This window comes from Xiphophorus couchianus, chromosome 6 (genome assembly GCF_001444195.1).
Source record: "Xiphophorus couchianus chromosome 6, X_couchianus-1.0, whole genome shotgun sequence".
Taxonomy (NCBI): Eukaryota; Metazoa; Chordata; class Actinopteri; order Cyprinodontiformes; family Poeciliidae; genus Xiphophorus; species Xiphophorus couchianus.
Genome location: NC_040233.1, coordinates 17,238,706 through 17,266,592, shown reverse-complemented (window position 1 = coordinate 17,266,592; position 27,887 = coordinate 17,238,706). Strand labels below are relative to the sequence as shown.

At 36.5% G+C, this 27,887-nt stretch overlaps 1 protein-coding gene across 2 annotated transcripts; it reads left to right on the top strand.

The window, feature by feature from the left end:
* The first annotated feature begins 4,761 nt into the window (after positions 1-4,761).
* pcmtd1 (protein-L-isoaspartate (D-aspartate) O-methyltransferase domain containing 1) lies at positions 4,762-26,642 on the top strand. 2 transcript variants are annotated; one of them, XM_028019462.1, is made up of 6 exons: positions 4,762-4,976; positions 13,017-13,481; positions 14,914-15,016; positions 17,199-17,370; positions 22,341-22,464; positions 22,808-26,642. In XM_028019462.1, exons 2-6 carry the CDS (start codon positions 13,175-13,177, stop codon positions 23,185-23,187), a joined length of 1,086 nt encoding a protein of 361 aa, XP_027875263.1. In that variant the 5' UTR covers positions 4,762-4,976; positions 13,017-13,174; the 3' UTR covers positions 23,188-26,642. The 2 variants fall into 2 exon arrangements, with proteins under 2 accessions (XP_027875263.1, XP_027875262.1); XM_028019461.1 differs by having other exon boundaries at positions 4,762-4,999.
* The last annotated feature ends 1,245 nt before the right edge of the window (positions 26,643-27,887 follow it).

Here is a 27,887-nt window from a genome sequence, read left to right as displayed (position 1 = left end):
TGTGTGATTTTTTTTTAAAGGCTTTGGGTTCACCGGCAATCCAACAGTAACATTGATGCCCGATGGGCTAAAATTTTCATGGGACAACACTGGCACCTAGTGGTAAATCTGAAGTATTACATTAAGAGCAGGGTGTTGGCCCCGTTGAGTAAGTAAGCTCACGTTGAGAAGCTGTTGTAGTTAAATTTAAAAAGACCAAACAATCATGACATCCAAGGAGTGACTGAATGAATTGTACTTCTCCTAAATATTAATTAATCTACTGTTTATTATGTTTACTTAAAAGCATGTCAGCTACATTTCAGAAGTGGGGTATAATGTACAGTATGTCAGATCCTCTTCGTAGAAATGACCAAATTGGGTTTATATATATATATAAACATAGTTCATGTTTTATACATATATATTTCAGAATTGAGGTAGAATGTACCCAACTACCTATTGTCATCTATTGAAGATGAGAATAGGTAGAAGCAGCCATCTAAATTTGATACCTATTTTCCAACCTCTATGCACATATCCCATATTTTCTCTTTACTAAATGAAAAACAATGTGCATCAAACAACATGATGTATTTACAGCCCAGAAAAAGTGGGGGCTGTCATTTTTGAAGTATTTATGTTTCATAGTCTCACATGTCACAAAACTTTAACATATTTTATTGAGATTTTATGTAATACACCAACACAAATATTGCGTGTTTGTGAAGTAAAAGGAAAATGATGTACAACTCTCAACTTTTTCTTCCCAAAAGTGTGGTGTGAAACCAAACTATAGCTGGGTGTCTTTAAATATATGTCTCTGAGGTGTCTTCCTCAAGCTTAGAGAGGCTACATGTGCAATGTAGCCTCATATTGCCACAAATTCTGTTTCAGATCATGTTAGGACTTTGACTGAACAATTCTTGGATCTTAAGCCATAGCATTGTAGCTCTGGCTGTATGCCTGGGGTTGTCCTGCTGGAAGGTGAACCTTCATCTTAGTCTCAAATGTTTTACTGCTTCTAACATATTATTTTTCCAGATTACTCCGTTTAACATCATTTGGTTTTTCATTAACACTGTAAATTGCAAATGAGGCTTCTTTTTGCTTTCTTCTAACAATTGCTTATTTCTTGTTACCCTCCATAAATGCCAGTTTTGTGGAATGTTTGACTAACATTTGCCAACAGCTGTCAACAGATATTCCCACATGAACTTTGGATCTCTCCAGTGTTGCTATGGGCCTCTTGGCTTCCCTAAATTTCTCTAACAAATGTCTGAGAACACAGAACAGATGTATTTACACTAAGACATCCCATGCAGGTAGACTATGTTTAGACCAGTATATGATTATGGAAAGTAATTATTTGTATTTTATTTAGGGTTACCAGAGTAAACAAGGCTGCATACATACCCACTCCACACTTTTCTGATTTAAAAAAAAAAAAAATGTGTCTCATCAAATCCCATAAAGAACTACTTTTTGTGAATTTGGCAAAATTTAGTCAAAGATGACTTTTTTATCACTTCTTTTTCCTTATTTTTTATTTTATTTACATTTTTGAGTTTAAAAAAAAAAATCACCACTAAAATGTTGTGAAAATTGAACACAAAAAACTGAGCTCTGAGTGAAATCAAAGTTCAGTTACTAAGTGGGGTCAATAGTAATTGCCCAGTTTTTCTTTTTTTTTTTTTTAGAAAAGGCTAGACGGTGTTAAGCCACAACCCAATTACCAGCTTTCTGCCTCAAAAGCAGGTAAAATTAATAAGAAGATGGTAAAGCAAACAATGACTGCCAACATTTGTCCTTATATGTAACCTCACATGTTGATTTACATCACAGGAGGAAGCATAAAGTTTCCCTGTAGTCTGTATTCAATCTAGTCTGAGCATCAAAATAAGGAAAGGTGTATAAAGGGCACCTATTAGAAGTAATCTAATATTAGTGGCTTTTTAACATACCCAATCAGTTGGATCCTCTTTAAAATATGGTAGACGATGGTTCTTTAAGCACTGGATTGGCTGGATATATCAACTACAGTAATTTTGTATTTATCATGTGCTAGAGAAGACTAAATGCTGCGCCCCCATTTCCACATCATCTAGACTGTGGCAAAAAACATTTAAATAAGATATCTGACAAGAATAAACTTAAAAATCTACAGATAATGTAATCAGAGCTAAAGGGTGCAGTACATTATTGGACTGTTTGTTCATTCATTATTATCATATTATTCAGCACAACACTGCATATTGGTTAAAATTTTCCATGTTAGTGTGATGTAGAGAAGGTGTCAATGTGTGGAGCACAGTTTCGCTAACCTCCTCTCTCCATCCCTCACTTCAGATCTCATGAGACTCTAATTATAACGCAAAAAACAAACCCTTCTTGTATAGAGGTGTTGATTTTGTTTGATTCAGGGACTCTGAGAGTGGCAGTGAGTGACATTACTAATGATCCTGGATGAGCAGCTATTCAGTTATGAGAGACACTCAAATGTGCATCAGGATTTATTTTGAATTAATAGTTTTGGCTCATGCAAGTGGATCTCAGCACCTATGTTGTGCAACAACACCACTGGGGGAGGAAGTAAGCAAACTCTTCAGGTACAGGAAGAGTAACTACTCATAAAAAAATTTATTTGTGTAAATATTTTTTTATAAAATCTCTGAAAGAGAAGTAAAAAATAAGGTAGTTCAAAGTGTCTAATTTCCTCCCACACAAAAAGAAGCTTGAGATGCACTAATACATGCAAAAAGATCACGTGCTGCCTCACACATGAGAAAATTCAGAGGAAAAAGCCCATTAATGCAAGCTGGTCACTTCAGAGCCAAAGCGCATGTGATGACCGGAGCTTCTTCCACATTAAACCAGGTGATCATCCTTTCCCAATCCTCCACAGCTGAATTTAGGTCTCTCATTATAGGAACTGTGCGGGGTTAGAAGGTGCATGACGCTTTCTACAACCTTTCTATTTTTAAATTCTCCTGTTGAAGGGCAAAATAATGAGCAGGCCGATCACATGGTACAGATCTGCTTCCCTCTTCCTTGTTTCCTTTGCTAAATTGGTAGATATTATTAGATGATGATACAAAGACAGAAATAGTGATCTTTAAGTAGGGCTCTATAACATACTTATGCTAACAAAGAGAGTATTTTTTTACAGAAGAGCTTTTGCATCATGTCCTTCCCCTTGTCCCCTTGAAGAGACCCGTACAGCAGTATAACCAGATGTGAGAACATGTCTTCAGCAGGGAAGTTCCTGCTATATAGTGCTCATTGAAAAAAAGTATGGATGAAATTTTACAACCTACTGTGTCCTTAGAAATGAAGCTCCCTTCTCTGACCTGACAAAGAAATCACATTATGGGAACTGAATACTTGTAAAAGTATTCATACAAAATGAAACCCATGATCAAAAACATGATTCTCACACACAGATACTGTTTGGACTAAGGTCCAGCAGAGACTGCACTTCTATAGCAACTCAATTGTCATCTTTCACATGACCATTATTCAGTCCATCCTGTGCACACCCATCACTCTGTGGTTTGGCTGTTCCACAAAAGAGGACAGGTGCAAACTGTCATGAACAACTAGGTCTGCAGAAAAGGTTGGCCTTCCTATATTCTCAACATCGGAAGGCCTACTCAAGCTGTATTAAAGTTACAGCTTGAGTAGTTAAAAACTCTGCTGTGAAACAAAAATAAGTAAAACAAAATAAGTATTTTGTCATTTTTCTTTTTCTTTAAATAAACAAAAAATGGCTGTATATACATGTGCATACTTTTCCTTTCATTGTTTATTTTATTTCTTCTAAAGAAAGAATATTTCACATTAAACGTGTACATAAATTAAGCAATATTTATGTTTAATCTGTACACTGTGCATGTTAAACAAAAGTCCAATTCCTTATTTGTGCACAGTCTTGTCCGAAAAAGCTGATTTTAAACTCTTTTTTTGCATTTATTCACATAGCAAAAAACCTCATTTGTTATATGAGTTTATAAAACAGTACAAATGAATAGATAAGTATGGAGTGGTAGAAAAATTACACATTGTTTTTAAAAAATAAAAATACTTTGAAATTGTATGGTGGTTATATCAAGCTGTGTGGATGATTTGCATCAGCAGGACAAGGAAAGTGGTCGAACTCATTCAGTGGGTAGAGCTAAATGTAGAGAAATTCTGAAAGAAACCCTGTTTGGGGCAACAGTAGACTGGGGTGTTGAACCACCCTTCAGCAAAACAGCAACCCATATGTACCTGAAAGCAAATGTCATAAGACATTGTGACTGACCATCAACTCTGACATCATTCCCCAAAGTTAATATTTTGTGGGAATGATTTTCTGTAGGAACAGAAAAGCTAATTGGAGATGGAAGGATGCATGGAGATAATACTGTAAAGCAATACTGAAAGAAAACCTGCAGAAACAGACTTGGAATAAGGTTCATCTTTCAGCCTATTAAATATAAATATAATAAATATAAATCCTATGAAAAGACATCCAAATTTTAATGGAAAGGTGAAAAAAAAAGAGTTGTTGTTGTTGTGAATATTTTGACAAACACTGTATGTTGGAACACAATTACATAACATTTTTGGAAAAATAAAAACAGAATTGCAACATTTTAGGAGCAAACGCATCCCCACAGTATAATTCTGCTACCACAACTGCACACCACACTTTTCAGATTTATATAATAAATTAAAATAAAAAAACATTAGATAGATAGATAGATAGATAGATAACAGTTTCCTTGTTTCGACATTTTCAAACCACGTGACCCGTGTTTACATTTTCTCTCAGCTGTTTCTTTCTTCCTTCTCTCCAGCACAGCGTCTCGCCGTTACCACTCTTATTTTCCCCAACCAAACCACTAAAGTTAGCTCAGACAAGCAGTACTTAGTCTCTGGAAGAGGCTGTCATCGTGTGAAAGTGGCTTTCCCTCACCGTCGCATTGCACGGTGCACGGTGCACGGTGCAAGAAGTGAGTAAATGCGACACGACATTGTGAGTATTTTTGTTTTCCTTGTTGTTAAGTTCCGTGTGTTTGCGTCTTACCTGGTTTCGTTTTTCTGTTCGGCTGTAATTATGTTCAGTTAATGATGACTTGCACAACAGAGTGGCAGCGTTTTGTGTGTGACAGGTTGTGTGTGTAACAGCAGGATAAAGAGCCGAGCTTACCTAACCTGCTTTGTCTCTGTTTTGATGATGGCGTACTCGGGGCCCACCAGAAGCTAACCTTAGCCAGCCCCAACCACACAGCTGTTTTTCACACCTTCTGATAAATAAGATGCCAGCCTCCGAGCTAAAGATCGTATCTACCATGACACATACAGCTTTCATTTCTCGATGTGAATATCAGGCTGTTGAAACGTGGCATGGGGGCACTTTTTCTATCATGTTGACACGATAGAAGGGGCTCCGGAATTTATTTATTTTTAGTTCTGTGTTGGATTTTTAACACAACTATGATCAGAAACCCACAAGGCGTAGCATTTAATTCGTTTTAACAAACCGGGTTTGTGAGTTGCAAGCAGCTAAATAATGGGGTTAATCGCACTGCAGAAAGCTGGCCAGCAACTGCGTTTCAGCTCGACAAGTGGGAACAAAAAGCTGCATGAATGCTCAGCCGCAGCACAAACTCTCTGTGTGCTTAACAGCAACTTTATTTGATGCACGACTCCCCGTGGGTTCATCATTATCAGACACGAGTGTTAATAAGGAGGAATGTTGGCTTTTAAAGGTTGAAAAACATTTCATGAAAACGGTGTTGTTGTTTTGCTCCGTCGTCACACGCAATGAAGGCAGCGTGTTCGGGCCGCGGATTGGCTGTCTGTGTGGCAACGGGATCACGTGACCAGGCGCACTGTTGATTGGCTTCCTCGGGTGTCAATCGATTTAGCAGCATCTGTGCACCTCACCGCGTTTAAAAAGGGGACCCCCCTTTTTAGTGGGGTTTTCTTTGCTAACGTAATAAAAATATATTTAATAATTATATGCGACAGTTAAAAGATGATGTAGTTATCCCAAAATTATGAGAGCCTATCTAAAGATAAGATTTTATAGTTGAAATAAAATCTTATAACGAGGGTTCCCTATCTGATTCAAGTATGTGCTCTAGCTGAGCCTCTCCCAACATGTTATTATTCTGGTAATAAAAAATGTGATCATAAAATTAAGATTATTTCAAACCTAAATCTGTCTGATCTGTGATTGATTTTGGGACTAACTTTAGTTAAGTCATAGAAACAAGCATCTATCCTGTAAGTACTTGCGTACTTTGTAATCTTGTAAAAGATGCCACCTTAATAATTCAAGATTAAGCCCAATTTACGCAAACACTGTCAAAGTTTTATTGAAGTAACTCATTTCAAAACAGCTAAAAATGGCCACATAGCAAATAAAGGAATGTTTTAGGACTGGAAAGGGCAGAAAATAACAGATACAGACAAAACATGTAAAACTGTAGAATTTAAATGGGGCATACATTCTTTTGACCTTGCAAGTTTATATTGTGTTGTCTGCCATAATTGTTAGAATAATGTAATTCTGTTGAACATTTTTTAGTGTCTGTACCTTGTACTACAGAGTCTGGTGTGTGCTGATTGTGACAGGAAAAGCAGTGGTTGAGGAAAGTCCCTCAGTCAAGTTAACTGCTTTTACAGGTTTCGCAAACTTGTAAAGTAAAGTTGGAGAGGTGGGCAAACTACTTCTATGCAAGTTGGTACACTTAAAAATAAATGTTGACTGATTAAATGAACATGTTTTATTTTGACATCACACTTGCGCTGAGATCTATTACTGTATGTTTATGCACAATACATAGAGTAAATTAACTAAATATCATTGTAGCTTATATATTTAAAGATTAATGACTTTGCATAAGTTTGTTAGAATGGTACCTAATCTATTTCTTTTTTTATGTAACATTTATGTAAAGAAACAGAGTGAAGGGTATTACTTAAATTAATTTTGAATACACATTTGAATTGTTGTTGATATCTTGGGCAGGAAAAAAAGTTGTTCTTGAAACAAATAGCAGTGTTTATCAACCACAGAGCACTGAAAGGATTTAGTCTGAAGATGGTGCTAAAGCTAAAGTCATTATGGTAAACATTTAATAGATTCTCATGTGTAGCTCTGGAAATGAAGGCAACAACACGCAGGCTGCCTGAAATACAAGCAGCAAAGTCCCCTTCAAAAGGCTGTTTTGTTGTTATTGATATTCGACATAGATCCTAAACAATTTGTAGACTGTGTAATAACTGAGTTGCACAATTAAATTGATATTTTGTTACATGCATATTGCTTTTACCATATAGACTCCCCAGACTCACTGGCTGCACAGGGAAGGTTGAAAAGCCACCCTGCTTGACACTCCATCTGGTTGGAACCATAAATTTGCTACATGTAGAATATAGGAAGGTTGATTATGCTTAAAACATTTGTCCTCCTTTTGACCCTGCAGGGCATGTCCAATTCTCACAATCTGAGAGCTTTTAAATCTTCAAGACGTGTTAGTTTTCTGAAATGAATATTAAGTATTAGGGTAAAGGTTAAGGCCTAAGAGTGTTAATCTCAAGATTATTGCAGTACTGCATAAAAACCATTGTGATTTATTTTAGCGGATTGTGATTAGTTTTGCGTACTTAACATGGTTTGGATTGTTAGGGTTTGATTTACAGCGTCTTGATGTGAAATGAAACATCTGTCTTGTGTGGGGAAATTTGATCTAGTGGGTGAAAAACTAAAGCACACAAACAGCAGAATGCAGAACTGCTAACTCTGCTTTTCATTCATCTAAATTAATAATATGGCCTACATTGGTTTAACATCTATAATAGTTTAACATCTATATGACGTGACTGTAATTTTAAAGTTTTTGAAGTTTTGTCAAATTCGCTTATGATATTTGCATTCATTAACCATTGAAAAATATAGTTGCAAAACATTTAGCAACGATTGTAACCTGAGCCCTTTATAATCTAAAGTACAAACAAGCCAACAACCCCTGACAAAAATATACAGAAGACATATTCTTGGTGGTTATTTGAGCAGTTATTTTAGTTTGTGGCACAGTAATAAAAGAAACTGTGTGTAATCATGTACTTAATTAAACTCTGGTTTTTAAAGACTGCTTGAAGTCCTTGAGGCATGACCTTTGTTCACTATTGTAACTTTGCCATTCAATTTTCTTGTTAATTCCCTTTTCACCTGAATTGAGATTACAACTACACTGGAGTTCAGCTGCTTTTCCTGAAGAAAAAACAGGTTTTTTGTCCTCCACACTTTGATATCCTCTGTCATACCTAAGTTCTTGCTTGGGTGGACTAGCTCCAAACCAACTGAAAGGTCTCATATTTTTTGTGAATCAGCCAAGTTTAACTACTCATTATGGTCTGCAAACCCTCTTTTAACTGCACATTTATGTTCAGAACTAGACTTGTGCAGGTATTGGTTATGGAAAGGCAAATTGCAGAATGATCTTTCCCAACTTTGATCCCACAGTGTTTGTTTTGTTCAATAGATCTAAAATTTTTACAAAGCTAGAATATTTTGTCAGCAAATAAAATTTCCGTGAGATGTACCTTTTGAGTTTTATACTACAGAAATAAAACTGACTATTCATTTGATAAAAGTAATGATTTCAAGCGGTTTGCCCGGGTGTGTACATTTTGTACTATGTTTTATAATGTGTAAAATCTAAATTTGTTTTTATAGTATATGCAGAGATAAACTGATCTCATAAAATTAAAATTTAAATTACAGGCATAAATTATTTTAACAAAATGTTTGCCTTTCTACTAATTTGTCACATTTACAATTTACATAGTTCTAGCTGTACAAATTGTTTTCCCTCATTCTTTTAAAAAGCAGCTTCTCACAGAGTTTAATGTTAAAGCTGCTGTTTTACCAGGCTGTTCATTCTTCTGGCTTATATGATGGGAGAAGATTATTTTAAAAGCTGACCTTCGTATTAATGGACCGTGTGAAACAAAACTGTAACCAGAGTGCTAAAATGTTTAATTAGATTTGCACCTTTATGATTATGTCAATAAACCTCAACTTAATAGGCAACATCCATCCATCCATCCATTTTCTGTTCACCCTTGTCCCTAATGGGGTCGGGAGGGTTGCTGGTGCCCATCTCCAGCTACGTTCCGGGCGAGAGGCGGGGTACACCCTGGACAGGTCGCCAGTCTGTCGCAGGGCATTAATAGGCAACAGATTTTTTTTTTATATACTTGCATAATAAAGTCTATGACTACTCTCGGAAGTAATGTACCTTACAAGAATATTCATAGCTTTTGAACTTTTATTCATTTTACTGTTTACATTTTTCACATTAGAGTCACAAAGTTGAGTGTATTTCATTTGGATTTTTGTTATAAATCCAGTACTGTATTATAATCACATACAGTAATTATAAATAATTCTATGGACTCTCAGGGGGCCCAAGTGTTGATAGGTGTCCAGTATGTGTGGCTGAACAATATTAGGAAATCATGTTTGTTAAGTATTGCAATTCTGATTTTAGTTGTGGTAAATTGACTTTCTTCTTGACTCCTCACCATGTTGCTTCCAAATTTCTCTGTGACCTTTTAGCATCTTATCCTCTGCCACCTTTGTTGTATGTAGGCTTCTTTTTAGTTGAACTCCATCCAACAGGCTGAAAATATTACTTGAATGCAAAGTGTTAATTCCTGACACTCAACCTTTTACAGCCAGAAATTCTAAACATTCATTTGCAATATTACTTATTTCCCATGACATTCATCTGGATTAAATATTGTGAAGCCATAGTTTGGAGTTGTGCCATGCCCTTTCTAGTTTAAGATTGTGCCTGATGCTTATAGGTTACAGCTTCATAATTTAACCACAACATTATTCTTGACTTGTCTGCTGTATTACGTGGACTTTATGACATCCACTATGTTCTATGACATATCTCTTCTGAAGTGAGTCGGTTGCAAAGGATTTTATTTAATTGCGAGGCTTGGCAAATATATTTGCACAGCACATTTAAGCAATTCAGCGATTCAAAGTACTTTGCATGACGAAAACACAAAAAAGATGTGGAGTGAAACAAAGTTGAACTATAGACAAAAATTAATGATTTTTCTGTTATGGTTATGTTTGTGTTATGAATATAATACAAAGGCAACTCTAAACAAATGGGGTTTTAAAAGGAGCTCAGTGTTTCTGCAGTTTTTCAGTTTTCTGGTAGTTTATTCCATATAAGTGCTGCGTCTCCATGTTTGTTTCATATTTTAGGGATGGAGAGTAGACCTGAGCCATAAGACCCGTGTAATAGATTGCATTCCACGCTTTTCAAATCCTTAGAAAATTAAATGCCATTTTTCTTCTACTTCCCAGTTATACACCACTTTGTGTTTGTTCATCGTAGGGAATTCTAACGAAATGCATTCTTGTTTTGAAAAAAAGTCAATTGATGTGTATGTTTGTAAACTGCTGTACATACTAGAGGGATCATAGATTGTAAGCTAGACATTGTTAAATATATCTTCAGACATAAATTACAAATTTGTCTTGAAGGAGAAAGCAAGGGTGAGTTTTGTAAGATTATTATAAGCACAATACAGTAAGCTATATTATTCTGGGATTCATTTCTGCCATATCATTTATATTGAAAAAAGTGTGTTGGTTGTCATACCCAGAGGATATGCATATAATTTATTTTCTTATAAGCATAGCCTTATCAATTTCACTTTACACTTAATAAGGAAACACTCTGTCTGGCAGTGTGCTTCCAGTGTGCTGTCCAGACAGGCCTGTGGTATTTGGTTTCTGCAGGCGAGCCGCTAACTGACGATCAGTTACATGTTTCTTCGTTCTGCAAAGATTCTGGGTCACATGAGCCAAGCATGACCTCAGATGGTGTTCGAAGTGTCCCAGTACACAACTATGACATCAGCTGTGTTTCTGTAAGCAAAGTTGTTTTGTGCTTCTAAACTGGCGGAGCTGTTTTAACAAATGTTTTTCTGTACTTCCTAATTTGTGCAAAGGTGTTGATAGTGACAACGTTTCAACAAGCCTGTGGATTATCAGAGGTAGGACTACAATATCACTCCAAAGCATTTTTGCTGGAATACCTCTCATGACCCAATTTCTGGTATTTTTTTTCAATGGCTGCAGAGGAAAAATTGGATGAAAAATGTTCTGCTGTGGGTCCAACAATGGGGAAGAGAATCAATGATTCTTTTTGCCTGTGAGAAGGAGCCAAAGGAAAATTACCTTACTGGGCCTCACACTACAAAGTCACCTCTGATTTTAATCTTTATTAGCTGAGTCAGATGTGAAGATGCTGAGGAGGCAGAGAAGGAATTCAAATCTTGTCTCTCTGAGCTGCATTACAAGCTATAAATGTTCGTTTTGAAAAAAAAGGCCAGGTCTGTAAGAATTGTTTTGCTTACATGTCTTGAGATATTTAAGTTTTCAACATATCTTTTCTTTTCTTATTTATGAATTTGTGAACTTTCATGGTGTTCATTAAAGGGTCAAAAGCTCGAGAGACCATACGAGGCATTAAAAGTAGCAAATCTGAGTATGAAAAAAACCCCCAAATGTTCACAAAATGTTACCAATCTGAAGCCATCCATGTCAACTCTGAGTCTTTCTGCAGACATTATCTGCCCTGAGCAAAACCAGAACCAGTGTTTTTCACTCCTGAATATCTGGCAGGTTGCATCAAATAAAAGCACAGCTTGACTGAAAGTGCGAAATATCCCGCACACTTTCCACTTTAGGCAGTATTTCTGAATGTTAATAAAAATGGCTTTCATTTCCTGGCTCCAAGCTGCATTTTGATTGCTGTTTTTTTTAAAAAGAAATTTAATTATAAATTGAGTAAATTAATAAACTGGAGAAGATAAGAACAATTCAGCTCCCTCTAAGGCTCTATGGTTTTAGATTTCTAATGAAATACCAGCTTGAGATCTTATGTTTATAAAAGAGGTGAAAACATTTCTTTGCCAAAAATTTTCTAGTTGCAATTTTAAAGTGCATCACATTTTGGTTCATTGATTAGTTTGCACACACATTGGTACACAGCTTCACTTGCAAGTTTCATTATTTATTTCAATTGCTATTTTTTAGGACAAATTAAATTAAAATATATCAGCAGCATCGTCAGAAAGTAGTGAAACCAGCAGATTGTTTTACAGGAAAAGAACAAATAACTTCTGGAAACCCAAACTTTTCCCTCAAAAATTCCAAGAGCCCAGCACTGAGTCTGTTTTGAGCACAGTCATCGATTAAGTCCTCACAATCTAGCTTTTTGGTCAGCTGTCTTTCAATGGACAACATGGAAATGTACAGTAACAGTAAAAAAAAGTATTTTTCTGAAACTATCTTCGGAGAGAAAATCTTCAAAAATCTTGGATGTTGAATTCTTGTTTAGAAAAATTATTAGTTTTTTGTTCCATAATCACTCCTCCATGCAAATAACATTAATTAAATAAATCATAAAACACCTAATTAATTGGCAAATCATGGCAAGGGTGAATGCTTACAAATTTCTGATCTGAACTACACAGAGAATATTGTTCTTTAGATACACCACAAATTCAGTGGCATATGAATTTGTTAATGTTATTTTTTAACAGCAGATATTTTGCCTTGTGACTGCTAGATGTGCAGAGGTTATAAATTGCATTGATGATGGCTTTGTTTCAATCCTGTAAGCCACATCAGCAGGTCAGCATGTATTATGGAGTGGCTCTTGAAGCCAAATTGAGTGAAAACCTCATCAAAGTTAGTAATTGCAGTCGTGCTCTTCCTGCTGTGACATGTGAAGATCATGGGGGGGGGGCATGGAAAATTCATCAGCCAGCTTCTTTCAATTGTTAATTTTTCATCATCAGACAGTCTTGGCTGTGCATTAATCCATCCCCAATAAGCCTTTCCAATCTGCATCTTACTAGTTAACCCAAGAAGACATTATGTTTTTTCTGGAGGGATTTTGAAATAACACAGTGCTGATGTTTTCTTTTTTTCTTCTTAGCTCTCTTGCTGCTCAGACATGAGCCCCATCTGAAGTGACACTCGACGACTTGCGTTGGCAGGACCCCCTCAGCCAGCGTAGATATCCATGCCGCTGTGAGGAGGACTCACTCAACCTGTGTACAAGTTCAGCCCTTCCGTGTCTCTTCACTTTTCGCCATGGGGGGAGCTGTGAGCGCCGGGGAGGACAACGATGACCTCATCGACAACCTAAAGGAGGCTCAGTACATCCGCACAGAGAAGGTCGAGCAGGCCTTCCGAGCCATAGACCGAGGCGACTACTATCTGGACGGTTATCGGGACAGTGCCTACAAAGACTTGGCGTGGAAGCATGGAAACATTCACCTGTCTGCTCCCTGTATATACTCTGAAGTAATGGAGGCCCTCAAACTGCAGCCAGGCCTTTCCTTCCTTAATCTGGGCAGCGGAACCGGTTACCTGAGCACAATGGTTGGGCTCATCATAGGTATTTATGTAATTTATGTATTTATGTAATTCTATTTCAAGTGATTGCTTAATATGTGGGATTCTCAGATCTTTTAAGATAAGATAAGATTTATGTGTCATTGCCATCAACAGATTGCAACGAGATTGAGATTTGCTCGACTCGAGTTAAGATGCAGGTTATGTGTATATACATAATATACAAAGATAAAGAAATAAATAGTACAAAATGAGAAATAAATAGACATCAGAAGATGGTTGCAGCGCCTGGAGGTGTCGCAACAGAATTTACATTTTTAACAAAGTGGTGTCAAGAGCAGAAGTTCTTATGCCTTTGAATTTAGTGCCATGGTTGCCATCGGGTAAAAACTGTTTTTAGGCAATTTGTCCTGGTTTTTTATTGCTCTGTTTTTTATTGCTTAGCGGATCAGAAGATCATGAAAGAGTTCATTTATTTCAGTAGTTAATTTCAAAATGGAGAGCTTCAATATTATATAGATTAGTTACACACAATGTTTATTTCTGTAATAATGATAATTAGTTCAGGTTAATGAAAACAGTTTCTCTCAAAATCTAATATTTTATGGAAACAATAAAAAGTGTTGTTTTTTTATGTTTTGATCTACACAATCATAGGGAAAACTGCTGACTCAACAGGGCACTGAAGACAAGTTGATTGAAATTTAGTTTAAAGTTGCTGGAGAACCATTGTGAAGTTTTCACAGTCAGAGTTTATTTCTGGAACCTTGAGATCTGTTATTGTTGGTCCAGCAAAGATGATTTCATTCTCCAGTGACACTTGGCATATGTCTATACTTCCAAAAGTAATGCCTGGTTTATTGACCGTAACATCACTGTGCTTGATGGACCTGCATTGCAAACTCTTCAGATGTAAACACTCTACAGAGTGTTGTCAAAAGGAAGAGGAGAGACACCAGACCCAGCATAAAGGAAGAGCGGAAGGCCTCTATTAAAGCATCCTGAGCTGCATTAGCCACACTGTATTTATGTTGTAATTCATGCATAAGGAGTTCTAGGTATTGTGTGTGTATATACTGTACAGCACAAGAACATACATTTCAGCAGTGTGGCATTTCTGCATTAAACCAACTTTTTTGTTGGTGGTGTGTCATTTTATCATTTTCTGAAAAACTGAAACTGCTGATTAATTTACTGAAATAAAATAATATTTTATGATATTACACTTTATTAAGATTCTCCTGTGTACAATCTAGCTAATTCGGTTGTTTGAAATCTTAACTTGTTGTCCAAATGGAGACGATAAAACATTTCAAGATTGAAGACCACAAATTATTAACTGCTTTGTTTTTCTTCTCAATAAGGGACCTTGTTGAAATGAAAAGCCCATAGTATTTGAAAACCAAGTGTCCGAGTGTATTTGAGATTAAAGCATTGTTTCTGTGTTCATTTTCCCCCTTTTGTTTCTGCTTCAGGCCCCTACGGTGTGAACCATGGAGTTGAGCTCCACAAGGATGTGGTCGAGTACGCCAGACAGAAACTTGATGAATTCATTAAGAATAGTGACAGTTTTGATAAGTGAGTAAATACCGTCAGAGTATTCCTATTTTGTTAACAGTCTTTGTTGTCAGATGCAAACTGTGAAAGAGTCGGGTTTTTTATTTATTTATTTTTTCCCTTACTGTAATCTCTCCTGAATCTCTGACGGTTGCCTAGCAAACAGTTTCAGCCAAGAAGCTGCCCAGAACAAAACCACCCACGTAAATACTCTTAAAACAGATCACGCTCAATGTGGACAAATTAAACACAAATGAATGTTAATAAACGGCTGTAGTTCAGAAGATGGAGAGGTTGTTTCTCAGCTGGAGGGCTGCTGGTGTGCTTTACAATCAGAAGGTTGCAGCTGGTTCGATAGCCAATTTTGCCAGCTGAAGTCAAAATGAAAACCACTTAACTGCTCAAACTGTTTCTCATTTGGTAGGTGTGTTTGATACAAGTGTCTAACTGCGGCTATTCAGTGAAATTTCTTATTGTGAGGCTTAGTTATTTGGCATTATTCAAGTGCAAACAGTGATTTTGTGAAATAGTTTAACCTCTGCCAAATTTGCACAACAAAACAGCAGGGTACGTTTGGGCACAATAGAGTACCTTTCCACCATATGAATGCATACTGTTATAAAGTGAGTTGTTAATTTTATTTTTAAAATGATTAATAACTTTTTTTTTCTGAGTAGTAAAGATCTACCAGCTGCTGTAAACTGATGCTTCAATTTTAATCAGTGAATCTACTTCTGGGTTTAGTTGCACACCTTATGAATCATCTTTAGTATATATTTATTTGCTCCTTGTACATGTGGAACTTTAACACAGAAATTGGTCCTTTAACAGTTTTACACAAACAAATAGACCCACAGTTACTCAACACACTTGTGACCGTGATGTCTGTCATTTTAAAAGGAGCTGCACGTGTCACCATTTCACAAAATAATTGTGCAATAACAAACTTGTCTTTAAATGGTCCACATGTGATTATTTTAGCCAGGGATATCTGCAGTGTTTCTGCCTGTAAAACGACTTTGAGCATATAATTCTCTTTTATTTTATGTTTTTAACGAGCCCACTGGTTTATAAGACATACGATACGTTTACATGGACATACGATATTCATACCCTGTGAACTGCTTTCTTACTCTTTGTCATGTAGCAGTCACAAATTTTACAAACAAAACATAGATGCCTGCCTAAAAAGGGAGCTCATGCAAAAAAAGCATTAATCAGGCAAGCAGGCCAGAGAAATATGGTAACTCTGGAACAACTGCAGAGGTTTACAACTCTGGTTGGAGAACTTATCTGAAACTAGAGCTTCACAATGTATTGAATCACAGTTGTCATCGCGGTTTCGACATGTATAATGTCAGAGGCGTAAAGGAGTGCCTGGTTGCAATTTCGCGTAAGGCTATAATATTTCAAGTATCACACATTTACACTCTGCATATCAGTATAATATTTGGCCAGTTGGAAAGATGTTTATCGGCTGATGTAAATTTTAGTGACCAAAGACTCATAGAGAGAAATGGGACTATTGTGATCATGCAAGAAAAAATAAGAGAAGTAAGTGCGGGAAAAGTTGGGTGAATTGTGTGAATTTTTAAAATTTTATTATTTTTTTGTTAATGAATTACAAGCACATAAGAGAAAGTTGTTTGTGCCAGATGTGTTTTCACTGATAATGCCTTGTGCTAAGACATATGTGCTACTTTAGTGTTCTAAATGTAGGAATATCTGCAAGATTTATATTGCTGTAAAGTTTGTGGTTCTTTATTTGGTCATAAATGTCAATTACTGTTCTTTGTGTGATGGTTTATAATATCCCTGAGTTTCTTTTTATTAGACATTTTTATCGACATATCAAATCTCACTGTTTCTTCCCTCAGTTTTGTTTTTGCCTCTTTAGTGCCTGTTGCACAAAAGATAATGAACACGCACTGTGAAGTCCCTAGATGATGCCGGCTCTATTTGCAAATGGGCTTTGTCTGAATTTCAAGGGCCTTTGTCCATTACAACTCTATTACTGCTGATTCAGACATTTGCATTCTCACTCATGAATTGTTTAGAAAACTTCAGGGCTGCAGTGGATAGGTGAAAACACTTATGTAGCCTTGCTTATTTCTGTCGCTATTTACAAATGCGGCAGTGAAACTGACTGAATGATAAACATGTTTTCCCTGACTGTATTTGATATGTTGGTTATTTTTCACAGGTTTGAATTCTGTGAACCTGCCTTCGTGGTGGGGAATTGCCTTGAAATCTCAACAGACAGCCATCAATATGATCGCATTTATTGTGGTGCTGGAGTGCAGAAGGACCATGAAAATTACATGAAAGTACTGCTCAAAATTGGAGGCATACTGGTGATGCCTATAGAGGATCAGGTAAGTGCTGCAAGCAATGACACTGATACAGAGTTGACACACACACCAATTGCTATTTGAAATTCAAAACATAAGGGAAAACAAGGTAAAATAGCTATGACCTGCACGACTCATTACGCAACTTTCTCATGCATTATTGAGACATAACTGCCCCTGGATTTCAACAGCTGTGCTCAGAGCACACGGCGCTGCAAAAATAACATTTTATTTAAAATAGAAGTTGTACTCATGTTGACACACTGTAGGGCATAAGAAAGTACACGGGATGTTTTGATATGTGTGTGGTATGGAACCTTTGGGACCACAAAGAGACTCAAGTAAAGCAAAACTTAATTTTGACTCTGGTAGATTTTATTACCCGAGATTGTAGTTTTGTTTAGTCTAGCTCTCTGGGTTGTGCAATATACATCCAAGAAGACTGAACCAGTTTCTCAGCTAGTTATCACAATAAGATGTTTTATAACTTGGTCATTAAAAAATACTTTGATTTTAAACAAATTATTGCACCATAGTTAAGGTATTAAAATGTAAAAAAATATCAGCTAGACAGTCTATACAGTGCTTTGAAGAGGTCTTCTGGGATGCATCAAGACGAGAAGGCAGCTGTTGGTACCATTCCCTCTTTTTCCGTGGCATGCTGGAACCCCTACAGCTGCAAGCAAAAGAATCTCACCAAGCAGCCAGTAGAACAATCCACACTTTCCACACCAATAAAGCAAAACAAACAACCAATCAAACATTACATTAAGGCTACTGCACCTAGATCGGTTTACACTTTATGCTCATCATATAAAAAAAATACAAACTTCATGAATGTGTCTGCATGGTTCCCAGTGATGACATGTTAAAGTTCTGTTTGGTGCCAAATTGCCAGATTGTTAGGAAAAATGTGATTGAAATGGCCAGGAAAATAGGGCCTTGTGTGTGTTCACATTGAAATGAGCCTTTTCAGATTTACCATGAACCAGCTATGTTTGAAAAGTCTTGGAGATCCTGAAGAAACTTAATCTGGTTTAAATGTTAAGAAAAGACTTCTGGTATTTTGTTAAGTGAAGTCAATTTAAAGATGGCCCATTGTTCAATTTCCGAATGTTTAATGTAAAGTTTGGGGAACAGAAAAGATTCTTGAGGCTCAGAGAAGGAGATTATATTTTCCATGGCTCAGTAATGCAGGCAAAATTTTCAGAAAATGTGTTCCGATTGAGTGTTCTTTGAGAGATGCACAATTTACACTGAGTGGACAGTTATGAATAATGATTCATTAGTTTATCAATCCATAAATTGCCAGGAATATCAACACAATGAAATTAATCTATGATTCAACAAGCTAGCACACTACAGAAAATTAAGGTTTTATATATTTTGTTGCTTTATGAAGTGTTGTGCTATACACATTTATCCTTTGCATCCACCAAAGATTGTTATGGATTCCTGTCAGCGGGTGGATAAAGATCCATCCTAGTGAATTTGGTGCAGCTTAGATCAAAACTGTGGAATTTAGAGCCAAACCTATGGCCAAAATAAGCTCAAAATTGGAACTTCAATTCAAAATGGCAGATTTCCAGTTTGACTTGCACTATGACATTAATTGTATTTTTTGTGCATCTTGGGGAGCTCTATAAGTGTACCAAATTTCATGTCTCTACGATGAAGTAAGGTCATAGCAGAGGGTATTTTGAAAGCTGCTAGGCGGTGCTGTTGAGCCGTTTCTCATGCAATTTTTGCGACTATCTTAAAATACGTAAATTTCACACAGGCTGTATGTGTCCACCAAGTTTGGTGAGTTTTTGAATATGATAAAGCCCCCATAAAGCCTATTCATTTGCGCCAAGAAAAAAAATAAGAATTAGTACAATTGCAATAGGCCTTCGCAGCGTTTAGCTGCTCAGGCCTAATTAGAAATTACAATATATTAAGGTTTTAAAATAACATTTTGTACGCTGTTAACATTTCTTAGGAATTAAAATCAGGAATAACTACAATAAACTTGGAAAACTGCTATCTGTATTTGCTTTGTATTCCTAAATAACCAAGACCCACTGATCACTGAGGAAATGACATATATAACAAACTACAGATCTTTGTAGGATCTGAACAGCTGAAAAATGAACAGTCTGTGCCTGTGGTAATGCAAATCTTTTTAAGAACACATTGTTCTTTGTTCAGTCTTTTATCATCACCAAGCTGACATATTTTCTCCCCTCCTTCTTGTCTGGGGCTCTTTCTTTTTAAATTGTTCTTCAAAATGGACAAATGTGAAACCTTCAAAGGACAGGGAGGAGAAGAAGTGTGCAGATCTTTGGAAGAAAACTAAAACACTGTAGGAAAGTCATCACAGGCTGGTATATTGCTGCTGGAATAACCAACATCTGCAGTTGCCTCTTCTCATTTTGTCTTTTGTCAGGATGAGGAATGACTTCTGTGGATTTCATTATGAGCAGATTTTTTTTTCTCCAGCTAAGTACATATATGAAACACTTCTGAATCCCCATAAAGCATCTGTCATTTTAGCTGAAGCCCTGATTCAGTAATGGTAAAAGACATCTACAGTATGATGTGTTTATACAGAAGAAAAATGTGAATTATTAAATGAAGACCTTGTTTCATACGCTTACACTTTGTTTTATGAAACCCTCATATCTTTCAAGTGTCCTTTAGCAATGAACGGATGGACTTTGACATCTGGCCTAAAGGTATCAACTCTAATAGCTGATAGAAGTTCCATTAGTGGCACAGCTGGTAGCTGGAGCTAAGCAGGTAGAGCTTGTGAATGTCAACAACAAGATTGAATTTGTACAAAGGAAGGAATGTGTACAGCCCCTCCGTAGGTCAGTAAGTCCTATTCACTACAGCTGCAGCTATGAAGTAAACACTTAACTTGTTACTGTCAAAAATAACTCCATTTCTCAATCAAGGTTAATAGTTTCTGAAGAACTGTCACCCTGCAGAAGGTTATTTGATATTAAAGGTCTGAGCTGTCGTATATCTGTCTCATCCCAAGAGCCATTTCTGACATATCAATCTAACATTAAATGACAACATTAGTGATGTGATTGGCCAGCTATTAATAAGCTAAAACCTCTGCAGAGCGATGCAACAGTTTTCTTATTAATACTAATTGATTCTGTTTCAGAATTTTGTTTTAATTTCTAGCACCTTGAAGAACGAAAACATTTTAAACCTTTCATTTATGTTGTATGTATATTAAAGAAGATAAAGCAGATGTGCCAGGAAGCTCATGAGCATATTTTAGATTTGTTCACTTTGCAGAATACATTTGTGCATTAACAGCTGTAACATACCACAAGGAGTAAAAATTTAAATGCATACAGCAAATGTACAGCATCCTACACACAAGGTAGTACGCATTAATATTTTACTGCATTAACATCATATTGCTTTGTTATTTTTCTGAAATCCCATGTCATTGTTACAAAATCACAAGTGCCACAATTACTTGTTCCTCCTAAGATTCCTACAAAAAGTAGCGTAGCTGAAACATTTTTGATGTATCTCTTGTTTTTAATTTGATCACAGAGTCCAGATATGTTTCATTTTAAGCTATATTCCTGTTTGTCTGCTGTATAAAAATAATGCCCAAAGACTAATATATCTTAGACACACATCTAAATGTATAAGACTAGAATACATGTGGCAAACATCCGATTGTGATAATAATAATGTTCATAATTCTTTGTAGTTTTATTTTTGAATCTGCTTGGAGAACCTTCTTTTTTCTTTTGTTCATACTTATTTTATACAGACACAACTTTGTATTTCCTCTGTTTTCTTGAGTATATTTTGAACAGGTGACTGTAACATTAAATTTCCCCCTGAGATTGATGAAGCATTCCAAGAAGTTGGGAAATAGTAACCAAAATAACATTGTCTGAGTTAATATGTAATATAAGAACAGTAATCAAAGTTTTTAACCGCTGTAATTGTGACAGCTAAGGCTGGACGTTAATCCAATTTTATCTCAACACAACACGCAGTGTGGAGGTTGGTGTGGGATATCCACCATTGTTAAACCTTTGCACTGCTCACTGTAGAGGACTGCGACAAAAAGCTGCCAAGTCTGCAGAAGAACGACTGGGCACCATCTACATGCCAGTCTGTTATTTGGGTGACAGAAAAAGCATTTTCTGTCCTACCATCATAAACATAAATGGGTAAAATTTTACAAACACTATTGGAACTTCATCATCTCAGCAACTTCAGCATCTGTGTGAAGCTCCAACCACAGTCTTATATTCCTAGATAAGACTATGACTTCTTTGCCACACACTGTGGAAAAGCATCCACCATTGTTAAGAATGGTGGAGGTCTTATATTACTGTGAGCTGGTTTTTACCTTCTGTTTAACCTTATTAGAGTGTGTAAATTCTTTGAAATACCAGGATATTTTTAATAAAAAGCTGGTGGCCTGGTAAAAAAACAGGTTGCCATTAGGTTATCCAGTTTAATGATAGTCCAAATCAGAAATAGTTCACAAGAAATACAGACAAGAACGTCAGGTTTCAGTTGTCTGAAGTAGGAGCAAATATTCAAGGTTATGTTCCTGATGACATGCAGAATGCAACTTACACACATGCAGTGGCTTTCAATAGCAATTAAAAATGTTCAGGATGAATAAATTCCAAACATTTTCCAGACATAATATAACATTTAAGACTCAGTTTAGTAACAAAGAAATACGTTAGAGGGTAAAATTGCAACAAATCTACGACCACTTGACCACATGCATCGTCTTTATAACAATACTTTTGTAACTTTTGCAAATTTCTGCATTCAGTCTGACTTGGCACTATTTGCACACTCTATCTGGTGAAACTTTCCTAAATATATCATATGTGTTTGTATGGTGTAGGAGTGAATTGTCCTATCTAATTCTAGATCATAATTTTGGCATAATTTAGCAGGGTTTTTTTTTTTTCAACAATAATTAAATTTTTTGTGTGTATATGCAGCTGACCCAGATAACCAGAACTGGTCAGAGCACGTGGGATAGCAGGAACATCTTGGCGGTGTCCTTTGCCCCCTTGGTCCAGCAGAGCCGAGGAGAAGGAGAGAAGCCTGACACTGTCCAGCTGCGTGAGTTTCACTGCCTTGACAAAAAAAACAAACTTGCCTTGAAGTGGAAACTGGCTGTATTTTTTTTTTAGGCACAGCGCATTGAAATTGATTGGAAGCGATGAGTCTTAGAGCAGCGATACCGTACTTGTTTTGTCTTATGAGATGTGCTTGCAGCTGCATCATGAAGCCACTTTACTCTTCTCTTGAAACACCGCAGCTCAGTTTCCTGTCGCATTCTTACTTGTTTATGCTGACCTAGTTGAGAAAGTGTGGTGGTAGTAGTAGCAGTGGTTGTAGTGTGAAATATTCGTTGTTTTTTGTGGCACATTGTCCTGAAGCACTCATCCCTCTGTGTCCTCAGCCCCAGTGACCGTCCGCAGCCTACAGGACCTATCACGCATTTACATTCGCCGCACTCTCCGAAACCTGACGAATCAGGACAGTCAGGGGAAGGGCACGGTTCAGAGGGTTCCCCACAAGCGCAAAAGGAGGCGCTGTCGACGGCGGCGCATCAACACCTACGTTTTTGTGGGCAATCAGCTCATACCCCAAATGGTGGAGAGTGAAGAGGAGGAACACGCTGAGGAGGAACAGAAGGAGGCGGCGGCAGAGGAGGAGGAGGAAAGAGACATTGGTGACATTGAAATCATCAAGCAAGTGAATGAGCTGAGAGAACAAATACTGGCTCTGCCTCTGCCGGAGTCACTGAAAGCGTACTTGCTGTATTACAGAGAGAAATGACTGATCTACTCGATGTCCATCCTTAATGAGTGCTCTGCCTGCTGAAATCCTGTTTTCTTCACCCTTTTTTCAGTTCAATGTAGCATTATTATCACTTAATCTCAAAGGCAACACTGTATTGGAACAAGATGACATAATGTCAGATAATAATGTTTTGATTTTCATGGGTGTTCGTTTCTCTTGACATTTTCGTTTTTGATCTGTACATAAAAATATGTAAAAAGTATCCTAAATGGACATTCAATTTCAGGAAACGGTTTTGAGATACAGATTTTATCAAATCAGGATGTCTGCTGATATATGCAGATAAAAACTCTTTAAATGACAAAAAAAAAATTCTGTTCTTATGGTTTTGTTAAAATATGATCATGAAATGAAAACTTCACTGCACCTTTTGTAGAAGCTTTAACCTGCTGTCACTATATGGGGATTTAATTATACAGAAATGTGCTGAATTGCAAATAAGGCCACATCTGATCCCATTTTCCAACTACAGATTAAGAACTTCTTGCATATTCTTGAATGGAGGGAGAAATAATTGTCTTGATGCATTTTATACCTTCCTGCTAACAAAAAAAAATATATCTCTGAAAAGATGAAATTGGTTCATATATATATTTTCTACAGGGCACATTTTAATGTGAAGTTTTCTAAAGCATGCTTACATTCTTGTGGGTTCTCACTGCGAAAAGCTGACATGTTATTTGATGCAATGTAAGTTCTCTATTGTCTTTTCTCAAGGATGCATTTAAATAATATATCAGAGGTTTAGCATGGTAAGGAAATGAGCTACAGATGTTTATGGACAGTTTCAGAAAGGAAGATGTTTAATCAATATTGATTATATTATATATATCTCAGGTGTTTCAAGGCACCGTTTCACATGTTCTGACTGATCGCTGGAGGTGATGTCCCAAGTGATCAAGTTTAGGAATATGTCTTTTAAAAAATTTTAAAAAATCATAGGAATTTAAAGGGCATTTATCATAATTTATTTTTTCCCCTTTTCAATTATGCTAAGGATTGTAGCTCTGAATAATTATATTAAATTCTATGACTAAATATGAAAATAAATTACACAAAAAAGCAAAACGTACACAAAAAACAGCAAGCATCATGCAGCACAGAATGCAGCCACAAGTTTGATTGATCTCGTGTTTGTAAAACTACCTTTAACAAAATAAAATAATTCTATAATTAAGAATGTTGGCAGCAGTTAGTTTTAAAAAAAAGAATTAATTCTGCTCCACTTCTGACCAGCATTGTCACTCTTATACTCTCTTCCTTCCAGCAAACTAGCTTATTTTATATTGGTGAGCCATGCAGTGAATGTGCAAGTCTGCCTTTTCTTCACACAAGTAGTCTGGGTTTTACTTGTGATGGTTTTAGCGCACCATAGTGATGCAGCTGTTGAAATGTTATACTGAGGATGTCTGTCATGTTAACTCTAGAAAACCACCAGCATTTAGTTTTCACATGCCATTTTAACCATAAAAAGTCACGTCAAGCTAATGTTACCCAGGTAGTGAATGGAGAGGAAGTTAAAATAGTAATGCACAATCACATTGCGGCTGCAGTTTGGCTCAGAAACTGGATGAACATCCTGAAGAATTGTTTGGAGACAACATTTTTGTTTTGTACACTTACAAAGTAAAGAGTGTTTAAAAAAAAACAGTTCTCACTTGAAAACTTCTCTCTCAGCTACTTCTTAATAGTCTGGCTGTTCACTGCCTGCTCAAGCTGCATTATTACCCATAGATGAACTTCGTAGCAAAAGTGCTCAATTCATCTTTTTGTTGTGCTACCAATCGGTGGTTAGATATTCAACCTATTCCCATTAAAATGTTGGAATTTTTATGCAGGAAGCATTTCATGTTTACTGTACCACTATACTTGATCAGGCACTGCAGATGCAGGTGATGTGCCGTCATCCTTATAATGTACTCACTTCCGGTTTTACAGAGACACAGCTACAAAAAAATGCTTTATAAATACGGGTTAGTTTTGGAAAACAATGTAAAAGTTGATTAGGATTCATTTTTGTTTCATGCTGTTGATAGCTTTTTTTTCTTCCTTCTTTTGTTTGCTCTATGATATTTGCCCTTTAAAATGATTATTTGGTTCCATGGCCTTGAGGCAAATTTAATTCTGTACAGTGCTGATGTTTTCTTTCCCCCTTAATTTTTATGTTCTTAATCAAAAACAATGCAAAATCACAATTGTTCAAGATTTTGATGCCTTTTGTATCCTGGACTACAGTTATGTCCAACAAAGCACCTTAATCTGCAGTCCTCAAGTAAAGAAAATATAAAAAAAGGTACTACTCTTGGCTATAATTGGTGACTGGACTCATTGTAATGTAAATTCACCTTTAATTACAAGGCACCCCAAGTACTTCTCTAATAGCGGTGGCTTTTAAGTGCCAATGTACCCCTGCATCATGTTAGGATTTCTGTGAGCTTCCTGGCACAGTAAATTATCTAAACATAGGTGTTTTTGTACAAAAAAGAAAAAACATTCCACATTGAAAAACAGAACGGCGCCAGCTGGACATTTATAGGTTTTCTTTATGCTTCACTGTCACACAGTTGGACAGTCTCTTCATCTTTCTTTGAATGAACCTTTCGTATTCAAAAAAACTAAGTTGAATGTTGTTGATATGAATTTTCTTCAATATAAAAGTGATATAAGCAGTATATATTGTTCTCATAAGATTTTTTTTTTCCATCTAGTTTAATTTGCAGTTGACTTGTCGTAGAACACCCCCTTTTGCTGTACTGTATCTTCACACTGGGAACTCCACTGCTGTCTGCTACGTAGAAAATATTAGCTCTCAATTTTAGTCTGATGTACTGAAAAATATTTTTGTTTTGAAAATGAGCTTGATTACATCTCTTGTAGATCTTTTTGTGCTTGGGGAGGTGATTTCTATTTTCAGTAAGTTTATTTTAATTTGCTTAGTTTTTAAATGTTCTTGACGGATAGTTTTTAGTTTAACAGCACAGATTCTTATCTTATAATTACCAATAACAACCAAACAGTCCCATTTGATTTGCACAGCCTCCATTAAAATTCACATGACGTATCTGAGCCGCACAACTGTTTATATACCATAACCTGAAATGTAATTGCTAATTAGTGAGCGACATTGAATGCGGTGGACCTACAGCTGAGACTCTGAGGTCGCCCCTTGCACCAAAGTTAATGGGATGGCTGTGATTACATTTAACGTGGACGAGATTCGACTATTAAAACTGCTCCCAGTAAAATAAACAAGCTCATAACTTGCTTGGCACTCTTTATTTTGGATTTTTTTTCCTTCTTTTTAGCCAAATCAGTCCAGCTTCTCTTTGTTGGGGGCGATGGGTTGATTGTTCTCAGTGTGTGCAGTTCATTTTGAAAATGTGTTGTTTCATTGTAACTGTGTGGCACAAAAATAAAGGTCACAATCACAATGCTTGTCTTCCAGTCATTGTAATGGCTTACGCTCTTAATGTTATGTTCCATGGGAGCTGAATTTCTTCAGACTTGTTAGTGAGGTGGATTAGAATCAAAAGAAGATCCTGTTAAATTTTGTTCCTGGATCCTGATTGCTTGCAGAGTATATACAAAAGCATTTCCCAGTGCTTGCATATATTGCCTGGTGGGGATACTTTTGTGAACGGCTTGCAAATAAGAGGACTGCTCATCCAAAGAGCCTCAAACTCGACACTGATCCTTTGTTGAGAAAGTGTTGAGAAATGCACCTGCCAAAAAAGTGAAGCAGATCAGACAAACAGTTGTCAAAATAGTGCTCTTTATGTGCTCAAATGTGAAAAACTGCTGCCTCAGACTGGGGATTTGCTGAACATTAAGTGTATGGGAGAATTGCGCTTGGTGACTGACTAAAGGCAGATGAAGAAAAAGGAAGCAGAGATTTCCTGGTTGTCAGTTGCAAACAGCATTTTTCATTAGGTGCTTTTAAAATTTTTATGTGTTGAGGTCAGGCTTGGAGAAACCCTGACAAGGTCCTCTGGAATATTTCTCAGAAAAAGCTTGGAGAGACCGTGGGAGTTTGTTTTAAAGGATGAATGTTTTTTTTAAAAGGATGCCATAATGGAAGTGTGCATATTTAATTTGATACAACAACATCTTAATACAAACTGAAAAGTGGCTTTACAGTACTTGGCAAAAGTATTTACTGCTTAAACTTTTTTTTGCATTTTGCCACATTACAGCCACAAACTTCAATGCATTTAAATTGCTGTTTTTGTTGTTGTTGATATTTTTTGTGACAAACCAACAGAAAGCAATGCAAAATTAGAAGAAGGTAATGGTGGTTAATATTTGTTTTACAATCAAATTTAGAAAGTTTTGCCATATATTTGTTTTTGTAAATATTTTATTGATCAATTTTAGCTGCAATTTTCATCTCCGCTCTTTTATAGAAAATAGCTCAAGTTCAATCAGACTTTATGTTCAGCATCTGCCAATGCCAACTGGTTTTGACATAGATTCTTAGATGAATTTAAGTCTGGGCTTTGACTTTGACCCACTGAAGCTCCGGGTGTTTTTTTTAGATTTGCTGCCTTGCAGGAAGATGAACATTAAGTCTTCTGCAGCATCTCTCAGCTTTCCTTCACATATACTGTATTTAGCTCCTTCAGTCTCCCGATCACATTTGACCAGCTTTCCTCACCCTGCTGAAGAAAAGAATCACC